The 20,659-nt window shown below is 37.2% G+C and overlaps 1 protein-coding gene across 1 annotated transcript in view; it reads left to right on the top strand.

Annotated features, from left to right (window-relative positions):
• The window catches only part of LOC109062047 (attractin-like), a 50,289-nt gene extending 30,447 nt beyond the window's left edge, over positions 1-19,842 (top strand). The window contains exons 25-29 of the mRNA XM_042768703.1: positions 1,365-1,426; positions 2,375-2,453; positions 14,243-14,350; positions 17,739-17,853; positions 17,975-19,842. Coding sequence (XP_042624637.1) covers positions 1,365-1,426; positions 2,375-2,453; positions 14,243-14,350; positions 17,739-17,853; positions 17,975-18,099 — 489 coding nt within the window. The 3' untranslated portion in view covers positions 18,100-19,842. The remainder of the gene's footprint in view (positions 1-1,364; positions 1,427-2,374; positions 2,454-14,242; positions 14,351-17,738; positions 17,854-17,974) is intronic.
• Positions 19,843-20,659: the final 817 nt, after the last annotated feature.

Here is a 20,659-nt window from a genome sequence, read left to right as displayed (position 1 = left end):
ATGGAGAGAATATAACAGTGTTTTAAAGTGGAAACTTCTTCAGTGTCCTCTAGACTCTAGCCTCTTAAAGGGTAGACAGCTTTAATACTGCATCCCTAAACAGTTCAGTGGAATGAAATGAAAGGGTCATTTTAAACTCGGTTCTTCACTATACTGAAATGAAATGAAAGGGTCATTTTAAACTCTACGTTAACATAATTTCATTCTTAACTCTAAATTAACTTTCAGTGGAATGAAATGAAAGGGTCATTTTAAACTCTACGTTAACATAATTGTGGGCTTGTTTCATGTTTCACACGCTGGGTTAGTAATTAATTCATACTTATCAGGTTTTCTTATTTCACGCTGAACATTTGCAAACCCTGGGTTAACATTCTCATTTGCATATTTACAAGGTTAATAACACTGATTGGACAAGTACAGCACGTAGCGAGTGTGTGACCACTTTTAATAACAGCTTGACCATCTGGGTAAACATCTTCTAAAAAAAAATATTAACAAAAAACCAAATAAAAATACAAATGCAACGAATAAAAAACTGAACTAAAATAAAAAAAAAATTCTATATGTGTGTGTGTGTGTGTATATATATATATATATATATGTATATATTCCAATATGTATGTAATTCTATAACTTTATATATATATATTATATATATGTATGTATATATATATATGTATATGTGTTTAATACTAATTTTTCACAATAAAAATTGAGTCTTTATACATTAAATTATACATGCATTATACAATTATACATACTGTCTTTTACATTTAGGATGGGGTTCCTCACACAAGGATGATCATATTTGGGGGTCTGTGGCATCTAAAATATTGAAAACCCCTGCTCTATACCTTTGGTACTGCAGTAGGGCTTTAGCATAAAATATCAGTCCTGTTGTGGAACAGGAGCGAGTAACCCAGAATTAAAAGTGCTGCTAACCTCTTTTCAAATGTACAGTTTTGAAACATTGCTTAAAAGTGCTTTACCTGGTCTTAATGAATGTACTAGCCCAGCGTTAATACTAGTGTGGAAAGCCATTGCTCTTTGTCACCCCTCACTCTCTCGCTGTTATTGGAGGTCCAACATAATAACATAGTCGTGCCAAAATAATAAGATTACATATTTGAATTAAAATGGAAAGTCTGAAACCGTAAAGAATGCTCTTTTTTGTTGATCATGTGTGAGGAGAGAGAGAGAGAGCGAGAGAGATGTATAGCAGCAGGGGGCAGTATTGGTACAGTCAGAAATGAAACATTTGCTCTCATGTCCTATTTAGACAGAATAAAAAACGCATGTACACAAAAGCATGAAAATGAATGTATTTCTCCCTGTTTAACACCCATTTCTCTTCTTCTCAGATCGCTTTCTCTCAGCACAGTAACTTCATGGATTTGGTTCAGTTCTTTGTCACGTTCTTCAGGTAAGGCACTTTGCTTGCGTTATAAGCAAGCATATGAATTTCTCAAGTCTTTAATCTTTGAACTTCTAAAGCCACAGATATTCTCACGTACCCATTTGAATCTAAATGTTGTACTTTTTTTTTTTTTTTTTTAATGGAACACATTGGGTTGGAGTGTGTTCGGGGTGTGATTATGGCTCTAAGCTCTAATTCACCTCTGGAGGACCTGCTGTAATATGTTATTGATTCAGGAAGCAGGTGGCGTAGACCACATATAGCAAATTCACCCCATGTTTCTGTCACATACACAAATTCTCACACATTCCGCCATGCCGCTTGTTATACTTCTTACTGGTTCCCAAACAGCAAAAGTGTGATTAAAATATGATAATCTCTCAGATGTGGTCATGCATCATGTATGAAGACACACATGATTCATACACTGCATGTACACTACACACACGTAACATACCAACTGTGGCTATGGTCGGCCATGGTTCCTCATCATTAGTTATGTCAGCTCAGCCATGATAAATTGCACCAACTCTTCATGGCCTTGGTGGTGTGTGTGTGTGTGTGTGGGTGGGTGGATGAGCTATTCCCAAAACCCAGAGCGAATGTTTTTCAGCTCTGCACACACCTGCACTTATAAGGTATAAACATGCACCTACACATTTATGATTTCCTCACGTACAGCCCAGTTCTTCTATACACGAGAGGCGCATTCATGAGCTTTGGCCCCGTTACCATGAGGATACCAACACTCTGATCTTTAGCACACCTGCGGCTGTGAAACTACCTCTAATTCATAAAACATGAACAGCCCCGTGTGTGCTGGAGATTTGATCTTGGCATGGCTCGTTGGAACGTGGTCATTTCTTAGTTTTCATTGTTTTCAAGAACATCCAAAAACATTACTGATTGTCCTCTTCTTTTCCATATCCCTTTTTGTCTTGTGTGTGTGTGTAGCTGTTTCCTGTCCTTGCTTCTGGTGGCAGCAGTCGTATGGAAGATAAAACAGAGCTGCTGGGCGTCACGGCGCAGGGAGGTCAGTGCTGTAGCATTTCCCTTGTTACCTGTGGAATTTCATTGACTTTCCCTGCCTCTTGCTGCACTACACAGCTTTGAACCATCCCATTAATGTGACATCAGCATCTCTGAATGCTGTCAGTCAGGCTGGATAGATCCATCTGTTAGGCTGTTTTTGGACAATTCCACTAGAAGTTGGTCTCTGTCTTTTTTTTTTTTTTTTTTATCATTATTTGTTTTTTAATGGGTGCTTTTCTTAGATGCATGTTGAAAAGCCACTAAAAGTAATTTATCCAAATATCATCAAATATATTTAGGTAGAATGTGAGCTTATTGATGCATTTCAGTGAATGTGCTTTTCTGTTTAAACCATTCCTTCTGGTCAGAGGCTTTTTCATATACTTAGGTAGTACTGCATACAGTTACTTTTCTAATAAGTTTAATGGTGCATGCAAACATATTTGATAGTATGTAAGTTAGTGCTCCTTTACATCACAGCTACTGTATTAAACTACAGTACTGCATCCAGCCCCTGTTGATTAGCAATCCATAACCTCAAAATGGGCAAATATTGGCCAATTACTTGGTCATTCTATTAGCATTTTTTACACATCATTTCTGAAAATGAAAGCTACTCTAGTGGTTTTTAAATAGACTAATATAAACCGATGTTTTTTTGATCACTACAAATTCCAGTTTAAATTTAGGTCAATTAGTAAAACTTAATGTGCTGTTAATGTACTTTTAAAACAATTAGTTTATTGTCAGCAGTTAATTAGCTGATTTATTACACTGTGGTCCGATTTGTTAAAAAGAAGAAAAAGTGCTGGAATAAGAAGGTTGGTTTTACAGCCCCCACAGAGACTGAAGAGGTTTGGTTTGAAAGGTTTCAAGAGGCCAATTTAAACCATGCAGAGGTGTTTATAAGGGCTAATGTGAGTGTCCTTTAAAGGACCCTCTTCACCATCTGGCTTAGTGAAGTGCTCTCATCCAATAAAAAGTGCTAATACTTTTTCCTCTCTTTCACACAACAATCAAACACGCGTTCATATGGGTACATGCACATCACTACCTATCCCAGTCTTGAACGTTAAAGTTTTGCAATCTTCTGACTCTTTAACTTCAAGCATGACTTACTTATGATCTCCATGGTAACCAGACATAGAGGGCTAATTTAGGGTTAGCATAACCCAGCAAACAGACCACTCAATCCTACACTTGCACCTGATGATATATTTTTATGATTCTGATCCAATTCTTCAAGTAGTGTTCTTAACAAGTGCCTTGTTAGCCTGTGGTGGCATAATGGTTATGGAGCTTGAATATGCATATGTTTATTTTATTTTTACAATGTATAATTTATATTTTATGTATTATTATTATTGTGATTTTATTTATTTATTTATTTATTTATTTTGTATAAGTTGCATAGTCTGAAATAGGCCATTTTCATAGTATGTAACCTACAGTGGATATGAGACATATAGCAGAATATACACAGGTCTGCAGTAGTTATCTGATAGATTATTATTTTATTTATTTTTTTTCTCTTCATATGGGACCGGTTCGATGTCATGTTGACGGTTACACTTTAAGTCATTACTTTGGTGATGCAGAAATGTAACCAATATACAAATGCACAAAAATTATATAATGCAAATAAAAAAAAAACCCAATAAAAGAATAAAAAATGCATATAATAAAACAAATAAATTAGTTAAATTGTGAATGCTTATTTTCCCTATTTTTTACATTTAAAGTGTCATCTACAGATAATGTTGATATTTAAAACCCAATAATTGAATAACAAACTCCTCACTTTAACTTCACTATAAAAGGCACAAACATAATAACAAACTCCTCATGTGCTGCTTATTAATAAGGTAGCTTATAAGTTTAGGTACAGTATGGGGTCGGATTAAGGAATCAAAAATATGGCCATGCTGAATAAGGCATTAATATGTGCTTTATAAGTACTAATAAACAGCCAATATGCTAGTAATATGCATGCTAATAAGCAACTAGTTAATAGTGAGAACTGATCGTTAAAATAAAATGTTAACAAATATTTATTTAGGCAATTAAAAAATATAGAATTTCGAGATCTACCCATTTGTATTAGCAAGAATTTTAATATTGTCGCTTACCTATTTTTAGTTTCCTTTTATTGTTAGTTTATACTTCCTTTATGTACTTTGTAATCAGTATTTCTATACTTTACACAAGATTTTAAATTTATGATTGTGAATGATAAAGCTACATACATGTGTGTGCCCTGTCTTTGAACACAACCGTCCCATTTAAAGATTTGAAAAACCATCGGAGGGTCACTCAGAAGTCGAAACTATAATTGCAAATCAGAAGTGACCTTTTCTCAAAGCGCTCTGGGTGGTGTGTGTGTGTGTGCATGCAAGTAATTACACAGAATTCCTCCGGAGGTGCTCTGAAAGAGTTTCCAGGTAAATCATTCAGTGATAAATATCACAAGCCTCGCAGGCAGAGACCGTATTGTAACCCAAAAATCAAAGTTACGGGTTATCGGGTTTTCCGGGACTATCCTCCGTAATTGTTAGATGTGCAAATGAGGGCCACTCAGCCAAGCTGAGCTGATGCTAACAGACTGCTGATTATTTTCTTTAATCTTGCGAATGTTCGTCATTCAAAGAATATAACAAAATCATTCTTTTTTTCTATTTTTGTCCCATTTTAAAATAAGACCGCATACTCCTGCATGTTTAGTACTGACTCCTGGATATGTTACACATTTACTATTGCACTGGATAATATTTTTGATTTATGTGTTTGTGCTCATGGAGCGTGTTAAAAATCTGCCTTTGTTATTGGTTAATGTTCATTTATGACCCAATTAAATGAACTTTCTTCCTAACACTGAACACATTATTTTCCTCACACACAAAGGTAAAAAAGATTTAAGGTTTGTGATGAGCATGAGCTTCTCTTCAGTCATCTTCACTGGTCCACACACACACACACTACCTCTCGCACCTTTATTGATGAGGCTGTGAATTAAACTGACAGAGAGTGGTTTGTGAATTAGTCGTAGTGGGAATAGCTGTCGATATTCTCTGTCCATGTGTGTGCGCTGTAATAAGGTGGCCTGATAGCTGGTGTCTCGTGTTTGTGTGTGAGAACAAATTCTTATCAACTCTGTCCAAGGTTTTTAAATAACTATATATAGTTCTGTTAGTCATCTTTGTTGTTAAAATGGTTATATCATGACAAATCAATTATTTGATCTTATTATCTGACTTTATAACGGTCTTATTATGAAAACCCGGTGTAACAACTCTTTCCTTGCTACAAAATTGACTCCTTGGATTAGAAACCAGAAACATTAACATTTGATGGCATGTGTGCATGTCAACAAGGCATAGAAAATAGATTAGATATTATTATTCCTAAACACCAGAAGAACACATGCAAAGAGTAAAAGCTTGTGCTGTTCCTGTCTGCGTGTAGCACTTCCTGCGCTGCATATCCTGCATAAGAGTATCAGAGAAACAAGCAGCTGATATTTATTTTTAGCAAAGATGCTCATTTCAGTGTGATCTTAACATTTCCATACAAATTGTTTTGTGAACGTGTCACAATGAAATGCACACTTTTTCTTAAACAGTCTGTTGTTGAAGGATGCTGCAATTAAAAAGTATATTGTATTCAAAATGTGTGTGAGAGAGAAACAGAAAACTAAAATGTGGTATGCACTAAATTTTAGTGCAAAAAACTTTACCACCATATAAGTAGACCATGTAATGAAATCAGTTTTAGCGCACTACTCATAAGAGAGCTCTGGGTGAAGAGAGAGATTTGGTGATCAACAACACATACCTGTCATAAAAAAAAAATTCATTCTGTGTGTGTGTGTGTGTGTGTGTGTGTGTGTGTGTGAATGGAGTTTGTGATCAACCCCTCCTGCTTGTCCTGGAGACAAATGTCATTCATGGATGGCATGTGATGGTTAATGGTCCTCTTTGTGGTCGTAATGATGATCTGCAGCTGGTCTTTCTAGTGGCAGATGCAGCCAAAATGAGAGAATAATTGATGTTGGCGGAATTCATTTTCATCGGTATTATTTTTGAGTACTTTTCAGAATTAATTCTGTCAACAACAATTATTCTCTCGTACTTTTGATCAGAATTCTTTTAGAAAGATTCTTTGTACATTATGTGGGATTTTGGACTGTTTTGAAGGTAGTCAAATCCTTGACCATCTGTAGCAGGTCAAGACTGATGGATTGTAGCTGCCATAGTAAAGTTTTTGAGATATTGGCAGAATATTTCTTGCTTTTTCAGCAAAGGAACAGTACACAGACTAAAAAAATAAATAAATCTTGGGACAGTTGGTAAATGTAGTGTTGCACTGTTGCGGGAGAGACCAAGTTGGGTCCAACTGACCCTTCTGATGTCTTATTTTTTGAAAAAGCCTTGTTGACTTTGTGTTCTTTAATGCTGAAGAAGCCATTCTGACCTACACAATGAAAAGGTTTGAGCAGGGACCATAGTTCCAGCATGAAAACTGCTTGTTTGGCAGCAGGGGTTCTCTGGCGCTTGGAGAGATGTCTTTATCTTTTTCATAACGAATGGCAGGGCCTTGCAAACAGTGCAGTTGCTTAGTTTTTTTGTGCTGTCCTGTACAAAGCCTCATCCTCCTTCACAAGACCTCTCTTCTCTGCAAAGCAATGTCCTTTGGGTGTTGTCTGTAGTTTTATTTAGCTGTGGTTTGGGTTGGCATGCACTTTTCTCACCAGCGCAAGATTGAGCTATTATTGCAGTCAGTTCTGTGGAGTTGAAACACTTCTCAGACTGTTCACCTCTGTGCTAGTGTTTTATTTGTCTTGACACATTTCACACTTCGCCTGTGTGAGATGATTAAGAGAAGCATTACATGATCAGAACTCCTCTGGGGCAAACTACCCGATCAGTCATACTGTATTTTGTTCCATCTCTTCTTGAGAACATGAACAAAATGAATATGACTAACTGTTTTTAATTAGGAAGTTTGTGACTCAGGGTTTTATGATTAAATGTCCCGTGATTACGGCAGAGCATACTAGAAGTAATAACCTGCTAATTCACAAAGGGGAATTATTAAGGGTGATTACTTTTTTATTTATTAATTTTTTTGTCTTTTTTTTTTTACAATTTTACTTGAAGACAGCAGTTTTTATTTATAATTTGCACTTTTTATATTATTTTAATATTTATTTTTATATTAATATTAATATTTTTTCAGTTTCAGTTTTTGTTTTTTTGCTTTTCACTTAAAACAGCAGCATGTATTGTTATTTTTGTCTATGATGACACAGAACTGTATCATGCACAAAATAATTCAAAGGACCATTTATGGATCAGCATCATGGACTGGATCTGCTCAGATCTCATGTTAGATGGTCCGCACTCTGGATTTGAAATATATATTTTTTTTGCAATATGCTGTTGATAATCCATAGACCTAAATCCATGTGCACTCTAAACAGCAAAATGTGTGGCCACATTTACAATTTTTTTTTTTTTTTTTTTTTTTTTCTCACACTCATTTCAGCAAGAATCCACACAATTGGGAATTTCATGAGGGCTGAAGATTTCCCAATGTTCTTCAGCCAGAAAGTGAAATGATGTTGTGATTAATTGACTGAAGATACAGATTCTGTGGTGCACATTAATAGTTTCAATTACATTTTATTATTATTTTTTAAATTTATATACAAGCTCAGATTCTTGCTTACCTTTTTCAGTGCTGTTTTTCATCTTGAAAATAGTTTTAGTTGGTGATAATAACCTTGCAGAGGAGGAGCTGGAGCGATTAGGATAAAGATTGCTAAGAAAAGAGAGAGCGAAAGAAGGGCTCCATCCGTTCTTTGCCACATTTTCCCTCAGTCAGCACAGTTGGTCTCCACCTCTCTCTCAATCTCCCTCTCTCTAGCTTTCATTCCTTCACAGTCTCTCTCCTTTCTCTCGTCACTCTGTATTCCTTCAGAGGATTGAGTGTAAACGCTTGCATCAGCCTCCCCCCTTCTGTTTGATGAAGGGATGCGGGTGTAGAGGAACGCACCCAGGCCTGTATGTGTTTGTGTTTGGACTGTTGTAGTAGCCAAGTTCATCAGGCTCTTTCCCTCTGCAGTAATACAGTCTTGATTTTTCACCCACATACAGTCTTAAACAGTTGTGTAGTTGAGTAAAAAAATAGACATTTGTGTTTTACACACACACACACACAACAGAGAAACACACACTCTCCCACCCACTGATGACTCGACACTAAAAACACTGATTTCAGCAAGACGTCCGAGTGAACTAATCTTAACAATCTGTTGCAGTAGAGATACCTAGAAATAATTGGATAACTAGAAATGGAGCTGCTCTGTCATCAAAATATTTCTCTGTAATGGATCCAGTTTTTACTGATCCCTGTGCCATCTTGAAGGCAACGGGTTATTACAGCAGAACAGTTCAGAAAATACCAGCGGGACTCATTGGCACAGGCTTTCCTTATCCACTCATGGCCATCAAGAACCAGCTGCAGTTTCAGACTGATTTAAGATGACAAGCAACATGAGCATGCCTGCCTCCTTCAGTGCGCTGGCCCACATCCGTTGCACAGAAATGGCATGGTTAACGAGAACGTTCTAGTCATTACGGTTCATGCAAGGCTTTCCCATATTCCCTTATCTTATCGCTTCAATATCCCTCAGAGCACGAATTCGTTTTGCTTTGATGCAACAAATAAGCATGGGTTTATCTTGCCAGACTTTATAGAACTGTTGACTTGTTTCAAAAAAAGTAAATCTTCCCTTCCTCAGTAGCACAAATGATTGTGAGGTCATTTTGGTCAATTTTGACACCTTTTGTCTTGATTTTCCACGTTTCATGCAGTAATACATTCATCTTTCTAGATGTTTTGGGCAATATTCAGTCATTTTAAATAGAAATCTGCACAATTAGGAGTTTCAAGTCAGGGCAAAAAAAGTCCCGTGCAGATTTCATTTGTGTTTACGTTGGTCTCACATTTGTTGCATTGACTAACAGAAAGCTGCTTAATTTGAACCTTTTTGTAAAAATTCACCAAAATTTGACTGTGACTGCATCTTAAATCTACAGTGGGTTTGCATTTGAAAATTAAATTTTGAACCAAATGAAACCATGTGACCAATATGGTGCTACTTGCTTTGTTAGCAATTTGAATTGTGTATTTGTAGGTACTTCCTTATGCACTAACCTGTTTTTCCCTGAATACTCTTTGCCCTTGATGGTTTTCTTGTGTTCATTTTTGTAAAGGAAATGCTCACATTTTCTCGCATTGTCATTGTGATTTAGCATTCAGGGGAGATCACTGTTTTGGAGGAAAGATCTGTTTTTAAATTGTCATTTAAGACAGCCTAAAAGTGAATTGTTAGTGGATGTATTCAGCTGTCAGAGCCATGCATACAAATATCAGGCTTCACATCACCACGAAAAGCCTGGAATGGCAGAGAATTTTAAAATGGTGATTTCCAAAGCTGGAAAAGTCAAAGAAATCCATAAAAGTCGTCCGAAGGTCATGGAGATCTTGAGTGATTATACATTTTTCTATCTCTAAAATATTTCATTGACTGGGCGTTGCTCTTTGAGGGAGTGTAATCTCTATAAAATGATTAAAAAAAATCCTTGTCCAGTAATAAGTCTTGGAGATTCATCAGTCAAAAGGTACAAAAACCCTGAAATGGGGACAGACAGACCACAGATTGTCGGATGGCTTTTCTGTACAAAATGAGAATAGGTCCAATTTCTAGCTGTGAACCTCCGAATCATATGTAGACGCTTTGCTATTTATATTCATATTGAAAATGTGTTTGTCAAGCACAGTGTTTTCGATCAAAACCACTTCAAAAAGTCTGTTATAAATTATTGAAAAACAAATTTCAAATGCGTGTGCCTGAATGGTTTAGCATGTGAGTTGTGGCTAAAGACACATGTCTCTTTGCACTCTGTGCATTCTCTCTTTCTGCCTGCTGCAAAGCAGTGATATTAATTCCACTAATCTGTAGTCTCAGGGGCTTGTGGGAATAATTAGGCAGTTGGATTACGGCTCATTTGGGGGATTATATTCCTGCATTAATCTCTCACAGTGGCCCAGGTTTATCTCTGGCTGGTTGGGTAGCTCCCTCTCGTTCTCTGTTATGCTCCTCCCACTTGTAGCCTTTCTCTCTTGGAATTTCCCATCCTTTAGCTGAGACAATTAGATGTATCAGACATAAAAAAACATTATTTCCCACGTAGTCTCACAGGCCAGTGAATGGTTCTGTTTTGTTTTTTCTTTTCTCTTGACAACCAACCATCGATCTATGGCTTTGTTCACAGTGCTTCCAATTCCAAACTTTTTGGTCGACTGTCCCCACTGTCATTTTACAAGTGTTGAAAGATCCATATGATCAAATAGTGTGATAAATATCTGTTATATCTAAAGGGGTTACCATATTAATGACTTAAGTGTCTACACGATGCCAAAAGACACAAAAAGAGCTGTCATTTTATCAGAGGCTAGAAAACTTCTTGATATTTCACCACAGTGATATTTCACTCATGAGGCACATCAGTCATCATAAGTGTCAAGAGTTTTTCAAACCGCATATGGATGTGATTTTGATTACGGCTGCAACTAACAATTATTTTGATAATTATTTAATCTGTCATTTATGTCTTTTATCAGATTTTAAAAAGCCTGCCCAAATGTGCATACTGAAGAATGCAGTCTATGCTATGCACATTGGGCAAAAAAGAGTAAAATTTAAACATTACATTCAAAAACTTGCCCACCATAATAAAATAAAACAAAATCAACCGCTATTATTCAGTTTTTCAAATTAGTTTTGTCCATAGAAATGTGTTATTGACTAAATGTGTTATTTACTATATTTACATGAATGTGTTATTCATGTAAAGTGATGTGAATGGTTGATGTTTTCTGTTGGCAGAATTGGTTATTGATTTCTTTCATTATCGATTATTCTAGATTTTATTGATCATTTGTTGCAGTATAAGTTTAGATCAGTTCATCTTTTTATATTCAGACTACAGATGGATTTGAGTCAGAGAAACCAAAAATAAGATTTTTGTCGCCTGCTCGTAAATGAGTGGTGTGTAGAACAAATATTGGACAATTCAAGGCTCCACTGCTGAAAAAACAGCTGGGCTTAGTTTAGGGCAGTGCAATTAATCGGGTTAAGCAGCCTACACAGAGCCGTAGTTCACTGACAAGCTAGGCGATATCACGTTCGAAATCGAATGCAATTCATCTGCGATTATAAACGCGATATTGCCTAATTGTCAGTGAACTACAGCTTTGTGTAGTGAATGCTGCTCAATCTGAAAGCAGGTGATGGAGATTTACTACTAATCACAAGACCGGCTTTACTGACCAGATGCGCATGATAATCAAATGTGATTAATTGCACAGCCCTATAGCTGGTCTAGCTGGTCTTCCAGTGGGTGAACTGTTGGCCAGAATCTCTCTAAAACCACCAATCCAGACAAGCTGGGAGAAGCACAGTGGGGCTTGATATCACAGTGTCCTTGTGTTTCAGCACACAGGCTGTCTCAGATCAGTATTCAGCATGGCTACACCTTACCATCTGATTCAGCACTGCTTCTCTGCTGAAGGTTGATTGAAAGATCTCTCTTTTCTCCCCCCTCCACATCCATCTTTACCCCTCTGTTCTGTCTCTTTGGATATGCCTTATATTCCTGACGTAGTTTAAAGCACACATCAGTAAATATGCACTTTGATGTGCTGCAATGGGACCGTGTTGGTATGTGTGTGTGACAGTTGCCATGCTCCCTGGAGCGCTTGCTCTCTCTCTCTGCCTTTATAAGATTTTCTGTTGTGTATTGGGCTGAGCATTCAAACATGGACGGACAGATACACAACAAGCACAGACATACCGATTAAATGACTTGTGGTTCCTGCAGAGAGGGATGGCAGTCAGACGGTGGGGATTTTTAATTGAGTGGTTTGTTGTGAAGAAGCTTGTTGTGCTCTTATCACTTTCTCTATCTGTCTTTCTCTGTCTGTCTCGCTCTCTCCCACACACATACTTATTCAGACATCATTATTATTAACATCAGAGACCAAGCATGTTTTACTTTCCCTAAATGAACATAAGAAAGAATGATGTTTAAAACCATATTTAAAATTTTTAGATGGATGGGTGTGTGAGTGGATAAGTAGAGAAGTACACTGAACAAAATTATTAAACGTACAGTAAAACTGCACATTTTAGAGTGGCCTTTTAATGTGGCCAGCCTAAGGCACACCTGTGCAATAATCATGCTGTCTAATCAGCATCTTGATATGCCACACCTGTGAGGTGGATGGATTATCTCGGCAAAGGAGAAGTGCTCACTAACACCGATTTAGACAGATTTGTGAACAATATTTGAGAGAAATAGGCCTTTTGTGTATGTAAAAGTCGTCTTAGATCTTTGAGTTCAGCTCATGAAAATGGGGGCAAAAACAAAAGTGTTGCGTTTATAATTTTGTTCAGTGTAGGTAGATGGGTAGATTAGCTTTTTATTTTTATATTTTCAGTTTTCATTAATTAAAAAAAAAATGTATTTAGCTTTATTTATTTTTATTTTATTTTTTTCAGTAATTTAGTACTTCAGCTTTAACACATTTTATTTCAGTTAGTTGCCAAGGAAGCATTTCTAATTTTCATTTACGCTCTTGAAGTTTACTTTATTTTACTTTACTTTTACCATTTATTGTCCCCCTTGAGGGGCAATTTGTTTTACACGTTTTGCGCAAACACATATTAAACAAACAAACGCAAAACACCATTATACATTTAATCATGAATAAATATTAAACATTCACAATAACCAAAAAATGCACCTATTCCTATTTGAATTGAGCTAGGAATAGCATATGGTACAAATAAAAATTCTAATCTTTTTTTTTTTTTTTTTTTCATCTAATATGTAGATTTGATTTCTGCCTTATTTCAATGAATAAAAAGATGAATAGTTATACATTTGAATTTTAATAAATAATTTTAAGTAATAGTTTTTTTTTTTTTTTTTTTTTTTAAGTTTTAGTGAACTAACAACACTGAGGTAAATTTGTAGAGAATGTGACTGATTTCTTCAGGAGCTGTGGTGCTCACATGGATGAGGCGGGTATGGGTTTGGTCTACCATGCGTCACTTGATAATTTTCATTCACTGAAAAGAAGAAAAAGAAAAAAAATGACTGTCTTCGGTTTCCTATGTTTCTTAACGTGAACTCCAGTATTTGTATATTTATTTATTTTTCTTCCCATACTGTTGACAGTCATTCAAAAACATATCTCAAAATAAAAAGAGCTCTTGAAATTTTAATATCGACACTTATCAGATGTTCCATACCTGCATGTAACTTTTTTTATTTTTTTCCTCCTTTATTGGAAGATTTGTGCCAATTTATGTGTTTGTTTCCTTCTTTTCCTAAGATATAAGAAAAGAGTGGCATCAATTATGCTTAACGGGTGTGTGATCTGTTCTCTGTGTGCTCCCTCTCAGTGTCTGACAGCTGTGCAGATATACAGTTCCTCTTGTTTGACTTCCTCTTAGATGGTCCTTTTATGTGTTTGTGTTCTCACAAGCTTGTTTCAATCTGGTCTTCTCTCTTTTACATTCAGCCTGCATCTCTTTCAAGCTAGGCTGTTTCAACCGTCACCTTTATATTAATCTCGGCTTTAACAGCACGCAGAGCGGTGTGCTTGTTTGTGTGTGAATGTAACACTGTTGGATAAAATTCCTCTTCTCTTTCTCAGCAACTCCTGCGAGAAATGCAGCAGATGGCCAGCCGACCATTCGCCACCATCAACGTCGCCTTGGAGACGGATGAGGAGCCGCCAGACCTGATTGGTGGAAATGTGAAGGTTAGTGTGACCTTTCATGTGGTGACATCAGAGTGGCTTTAAGAGAGAGTGCAGTTACTGCATATGTTAATGTTGAGTCACTGGCTCTGTTCCAAACCTAGTGAGCTGCATTGCTGTCTGCCACTGCTTTCTAAAACAGTCAGCAACCTAATAAAAAGTCATTCGAAACTCTGCAATAGGTAGCAACTCTCTTAGGATGGGTCACTCATGCTCTCCAAATGTGACGCACACAAGAAACTCGATTCTTATTATTTGTTTCTCGTTAGCACATGTTGCTAAGCTAATGATTCAATGCTCAAATAAGCACAAAAAATAAATTAACAGTACAGCAGAATGCAAATATCCAGTTTTTAATTAAATGGATAGGGTTGTTAACAGTAGGGATGCGCCGATCCGATATTCATATCGGGTATCGGCTCCAATACTGCCATTTACCTCGGATCGGGTATCGGTCAGAGAGGGCCGATCTAAATCCGAGATTTTTTTTTTTCCCCGATTGTGCGAATTATTCTGTGTTACTTCTGAAGCCATACGGTAGCTTAATGTGAGTTACATATGAATACATATGAATACATATGAACTCAGTCATTTTGACAGGAAAAACAAGAAAGAATTTCATTTACACGTAGTGCGTCAATTCTACATGGTACGTAAGACTCAATTGATTCTCTTTTTGCATGTGTGAGAAACAGTGAGTGTGGCACCTACACACTAGAGTTTATGGTGAGTCAAATACCCTGCACATCCACTGATATCGCTATAAAGTGACTAACGATTTTTTAGTCATCTCACATGAAATTGTCACACATGCAAGCAGTGTAGAGGATTCTACTGCTTCTACTTTACCCAGGGTTAACAATGAATTCTGGGTATTTGTAGACTGACGTTTCACTCCGCATATTCCTAAACCCTGCGTTAACTGGGACTACATTGGTTGCAATGGAAATTTGTTTTTGCATACAGTCCGTGATAGAAAGAAGTTTCTTTCCATTATTTTATTAGTACATAGTTCTTTGATTGCATTACATTCAGTGTAGATTTCAAACTCACATTCACAATTCAAGTAAAATTTAATTTCTTTTTCCGCAATGCTGAAGATTCAGCAGCAGCAGCTCTGAGGGGGAATACTATGCTGAAAAATGGTGCAGAAAGCACTAACTTTCTGGGTTTATTACAAAAATATTCATGTTAAATATTAACAACAGGGCCCAAACTATGTAGTTGACAGAGTGCACCCACTGAAAATAGGAACTGAGTAAAAGATCGATAATGGTATTTTAAGAATTTATATCTAGATAGTTGAAATAAAGACTGCAATTAATTGGAAAATCTATGTTTTACCCAACACTATTAATGAAACAGTTCTATTGATTTTAAAGTGGTAAATAAAATATGTTTCCCTCAAATCACAGAGCTCTCCAAAATGAATTCTAGGATTGCTTTATCTGTGTGATACTACCTGATAACTTGGCCAAAATTAGATATATTATAAGGCAGTGTAGATTTTTGGGAATGTGCCTCAAGTGCCGTCTTGTTAGGCAGCTCACTAGATTTTAGAACAGAACTTCTGTGTATTAAGTCTCAGACTAACCCTCTTTGTTTTTGACATTCTGTGGTGCTCAGCAACTTTAAACCATCACACTTCCAGCGTCTAGTTTTGATAGAGCTTTGTTTAATTCTGTTTACTTTAGTTTCAAGGCCTGTTGACCCCACTATGAGATTTGCAACCCATAACTGCATTACATAGTATTGTGGCTATATTTGATTTCAGGAATTGTTGGTTTGTAATTACTGTTTTGTTTTGCTTGTTGTCCTAACACTGTAATGACAGCCCTAGAGTGACGATCCAATTTAGATGTACCTCTTTCCTGTGTTCTTAAAAGTAATTACAATCCAGCCGTCCTTGATAGCAAAAAGCTATGAATCCAGTTATTTCTCTCAAATCTCATAGAAGGACCCCAGAGGGTGTGAGACTAAAGTAAACCGAGTGATTCACACAGGAGGCTCAGTGGACATCAGAGCATTCAGTGCTGTAGTATGTGGCCTCTCACATATTCATTATACAGTACGTCTGCTTACTCTCTCACTCACTCAGTCACTCACAGTCACTCGTTTTCTTTAATTATAAGAGTTAATTAAACAGAACCTGTCTTCTGCTTGCTCAGTCTGGTTGCCTCAGATAATCACCTGAGCCGAAACGTAATGGACACGTATATATAAATATATAAATGCATACATAGAGCAGTACTCCCCTTCATACTCGTGCCGATGCTCCCAGAGACTGTAATTGAATTTAACTAGGAGTTTCTTCTTTTTGTGTGCTGGAGGAGTTAGGTGTGTATGGTGTGAAAGATAAATGCCATCCCCCGCCCTGCTCTGAATTAACAGTGGGGAAAGTGTGAGGAGGAGAGATAGAGAGGAGTTGAACTGAACTGCCCTGGGTAGGATAAGAAGTGGTTTAAAGAGAAGAATATATGAAGAGAAGGAGGGATGAATATGCAAGCGTGCTGTACAGAGGGGAGAATGTGTGAATGAGAGGTTGGAGAGCTGCAGTAAGCACGCAAACACTCAGCCATTGTACAGTCTTTTTGATGCGTATGCACTAATACCACACATACACACAGCACAAACTGAGGAAAAAGAACAAGTGTGTGTATAAAAGAGTTTATGTAAGTCTTGGGACTGAGGGCAAAATCAGTGTGAAATGGGTCAAAGCTGGAATATGATTTGTGCGTGTGTTCAAAAACAGAAGGTCATGTGCTTTCAGCCCTGCTCCACACATGCATTAAAAATACTTACAAAAAAATACAATGGTTTTTGAGCACGTAGCATGGAATTCTTTGAAGTACAGTACTTTGGAATATAGCAGTCGTTCTAGTACACTGGTATAATATACTGTCAAAGTAATAAGTTAAAGGGTAATTGGAAAAAATACAAAATTATGCTAGTTTTATTTATTTTTATTTTTTTTACTTATTTTGAACTTTCTATTCATCAAAAATCCTGAAAAACCATGTATCAAAGTTTTCAGAAATATTAAGCAGCACAACAGTTTTCGACACTGATAATAAAAATGTTTTTTGAGCAGTAAATCAGCATATTAGAATGATTTCTGAAGGATCATGTGACACTGAAGACTGGAGTAATGATGCTGAAAATACAGCTTTGATATTACATGAATAAGTTACATTTTAAAATATATTGAAATAGAAAAGTTATTTTAAATTGTAATAATATTTCACAATATTACTGTAATTGAGCATAAGAGGCTTAAAAACATCAAAATCTTACAGACCCCAAACTTTTAAATGCTATGCTGATCATTTTCTCTAGTGGTCTCTGGACCCCACTGTATATTTTTTGTAACTGTTTCTCTTTTCTTTCACAGTCTGTGCCTAAGCCCATAGCTTTGGAGCCCTGTTTTGGGAATAAGGCAGCGGTGCTTTCCATCTTTGTTAGATTACCCAGAGGCCCTGGAGGTATTCCTCCTCCAGGACAGTCAGGTGGGTCGGCGAGCCAATGCATTTGGCCCCCACACTGAGTGCTGAACATTTTTACACACTCTGCCACCAAAGCCATTATACTAATGGTCACAAACACCTCTTTGTCTTCCTCTCTTCTCAGGTCTGGCGGTAGCGAGTGCATTAGTGGACGTCTCTCAACAGATGTGTCTGGGATATAAGGAGAAGTCGGGAGGCTTGCGTAGCCGCAAGCAGCAACCATTAGCACAGCCCGCCACCTGCATCTGACATTTACCCTTCATCCTCTGACCTCGGACCCCTGCCAGGACTGAGTCACAGGAACACACACACTTATGGCTGGGTCACATTCACAGGAGAAGCAGGGGGCGGACTCTGATTGGAGAAACTGAATCTCTCCTGGCCCAAGCTGAGAGAACACTACAGGAAATGAACTCTGATGTGACCCTGACTGATAGGACTTATCCAGGGCCACGTTATGATATTTAACTTATTTCAGTTATTTTATTCCATTTTTACAATCAGGAGGAAGAATCCTTGCACTGCTGCATCTCTGTTGAAGGCAACACACACTTTCCTTCTGGAGACTTCTTTGGCTGCATGGCTATAACACAAATACACATACGCACATACAGTACAAGACGTCTTTTAGAGGACACAAATTGCTTTTATTTCTTAATAATTAATCAAATTAATAATGTAGGAATAAGAAACAGAGAGCTGGTATGTTTACAAGCGTTTGACTTTACAGGTCATCTGTGACGTCTCTCCCAAGCTTTTCATCTTTTTCCCATCCTTCCATTCTCTCTTGAATTACCTCCTTTCACATTCATGTAGTGATCTGAGACATGAGTGTTTATGTTTGCCATAATGATTATGCTGCTTCTGCTTTTATCATTTACTACTTCTCTCTTATCTGAAATCTCAGCCCATTTTTCAGGCACATTGCAAGGATGGAAGAAATAAAAGGCGACTGCAGGCAGGCAGCAGGGTGGAATTAGAGCAAACAAGGACCTTGTTTGGGTTTCTCAAAATGTCAGATGTCATTTTGGGCTGGCGAAGGATTATCTGCATACACAAATGCACAAACCTGGACCTGCGTCGGATACCGGGGGTATTCTCCAGGATATGAGGTGGATTGCCTAGTGCAAAGGAAAGGTCAGAGATGGAGTCAGCAAATGTGACATTATGGAATCTAAACCGGTGTAAGTGTGTATAGCAGCACAGTCTTTACATCTTTCATTATCCTAGCGTGCGTTAGTGGGTGGGCACATGGCTGTATCCAGACAGCACAGATGACCTTCTTGCCGGTTCTTAGAGTGCTATGAATAAAGGGACACAGGTCACTAGACCAGAACAAATCATCTAGTATTGAGAGCCCAAACAGGATGTTATTAATCTTTCCATGATCTCAATGGAAAATTCATGTCCTGTGACACCCATCAAGTGTGAATGTAAGCTGGTCACAGACTTGAATGCCGTAGAGAGACCATTTATGATTTTTTTATTTTTTTTCTCGTGATCTGTTAGGGCCCAAAAGGGAAAAACGCACACAAAGTGGTCTAATGAAAGGAGCTGGTCTCTCTTCCTTCAGATGGAAGCTAATTCTCACATTTCTTTTCTCTGTAAGCCTCAAACAATACTCCTTACACACCGACCGCACCATCTATATACAGTGATACTGTAGATACAGAGTCTGTAGTTTGTTAATATGTATAATGTAGCAGCGAGTGCACTCAAGTTTTTTTGTACATAGTGATGGACAGTAATGTGAATGCCGTCTCTGTTAAATGACTTACTGCACTTGGCGGGTGGAGTATCCCAGGCTTTTGAAATGTGACTGCATTGCAGCTTCTTTTGTATGTAAAATGGCGAACATCATGAACAAACTCTAAACTAAATGCCTACTTTAAGAAAAAAAAATAAGACCTGGAAATTTAAACTGACCTTGTAATTATATGTGTACATAAAGAATGACAGAACATTTTGTCTATAATTAAACGGTAAAATGAAGATGACTGCCTGTAAATCGTCATTGTTTTTTTTTTTTAATGTTGAGTGAAATTTCAGTGTTCTTTGTTAGCTTATCACCCTTCGTCTATTTGATGAGATAACAAGCTGCCTTTCGAGGTTTTTTTTTTTTTTTAACACTGTTGAGTAATTCATGTAGCCCAAGAGGAAGCAGCACACTTATGGTACAGTACGGCATCTAATGTACATTGTTTTATCTTCACTGCATAGTGTGCTGTTGTAAGCATTTAAGCTTTTCTCTCACAACAGGACAGAAGAAATGCATTTGTTATCTCCTTATTATCAGCAGGCAGATGAGGATAAACAATATCATGACAACTTCCTCAGCTCGGCATGAGCGTTTATCCAGTGCCTCTTCAGAGGTTTTCCAAATGGGATTATGAGGGAGCTGTCAAAGTCTCCCCACTCAGATATATTACAGATACTTTATGGCTTCATAATTGAATGGAATTTCTCATTATTAGCTGTATATTTGCATTTTATCAAGCACATTGGCAGGAATCCAGAAACAGGGTGAATATTCTTTTCACAAATCCCCTACTTAAAATGGTCATTTTAGCCTGTGGCGTCAAAGAGGTCTTGACCTTCTCGACTGTATGCAATGATTAAAATCGTGTGTCATAATTTTGACAAATTTCTGTTGAGTTAATATTTCATTGTACTGAAAATGTTTCAAGTTTAATTGCTACTGCATGATTTTTCCATTTCCAGAAAAAAAAAGGAACCTTCCTTAAAATTACGGGACCTAGCAAGTCATTGTTTGGACTCATGCCGTGAGTACATCATCAAGGAAATGTAT

This window comes from Cyprinus carpio, chromosome A13 (assembly GCF_018340385.1).
Source record: "Cyprinus carpio isolate SPL01 chromosome A13, ASM1834038v1, whole genome shotgun sequence".
Taxonomy (NCBI): Eukaryota; Metazoa; Chordata; class Actinopteri; order Cypriniformes; family Cyprinidae; genus Cyprinus; species Cyprinus carpio.
This window is presented reverse-complemented; position numbering and strand designations above follow the sequence as displayed.